Here is an 843-nt window from a genome sequence, read left to right on the forward strand (position 1 = left end):
CCCGCGGTTTCCGCCAGGCTGCCCCCCAAGCGCGTCCTGACCCTGAACCTGGAGCTGCCCGAGGCCTGGCTGGTGGAGGCGTCAAAGTCGGTCTACGACCTCGACAACCTGAGGCTGGTGGGGGGGCCTCAGCCAATACTGTACTGGCGAAATGCAATACTCAAAATCACGACTGTTTCCTGGTGCTTGTCGCTGGGATGTAGGATGCGCATCATCCAGGGTTTCCATGCCCTTAAGTCGGCGTGTTGTGACCTGGGCATCTCTGCGACCGGGGCGCAATGTGTCATTGATGTGATGCCAAGGCTGCGCCCGCGCACCGCTGGGCTCCGCGCCTGCTTTGCTTCGCCAGTGCGTTGCTGACGCCCAACATTCCAACTGTCACACTGACGGCGTCACACGCGCACGTGCGCGCATGCACGCACACTCACTCTCTCTCTCTCTCTCTCTCTCTCTCACACACACACACACATACACACACACTCTCTCTCTCACACTCACACACACTCACACACACACTCACACACACTCACACACACACAAGGCTGACGTGCCCGAGGCCGTGGCTTACGCGGAGTACGAGCTTGAGGCTGTCATGCTGACAGGGGGCGTCAACGAGATCCTGCAGCAGGGCAAGAGGGCGGTGAGGAGGGGGGCGCGGCGTGACGCGTGAGTGAGGTGGAAGTGGGGTGCCGAAGATGTTGCGCGCGCATGCGCTCGTGTGCATGATTGTGTGTGTTCCCTTAGTGCAGGCTTGTGCTCCCCTTGCTTCTGCGCAAGACAAGCAACGCGTGAATCTTGGCTCGCGGCAGCCGCGTCTAATGGGTTCACGGCATGCACCTGCTC

General features: G+C 60.7%; 1 protein-coding gene across 1 annotated transcript in view; it reads left to right on the forward strand.

Moving 5' to 3' along the window:
• MNEG_2478 (UDP-glucose:glycoprotein glucosyltransferase) overlaps positions 1–670 on the forward strand; it is a gene marked incomplete at both ends in the record, with an annotated part of 11,300 nt that extends 10,630 nt beyond the window's left edge. The window contains 2 exons of the mRNA XM_014049049.1: positions 18–117; positions 542–670. Of these exons, the coding sequence (XP_013904503.1) occupies positions 18–117; positions 542–670 (229 nt within the window). The remainder of the gene's footprint in view (positions 1–17; positions 118–541) is intronic.
• Between the last annotated feature and the right edge of the window lie 173 nt (positions 671–843).

The sequence above is a fragment of the Monoraphidium neglectum genome (genome assembly GCF_000611645.1).
Source record: "Monoraphidium neglectum strain SAG 48.87 unplaced genomic scaffold scaffold00281, whole genome shotgun sequence".
NCBI classification, from domain to species: Eukaryota; Viridiplantae; Chlorophyta; class Chlorophyceae; order Sphaeropleales; family Selenastraceae; genus Monoraphidium; species Monoraphidium neglectum.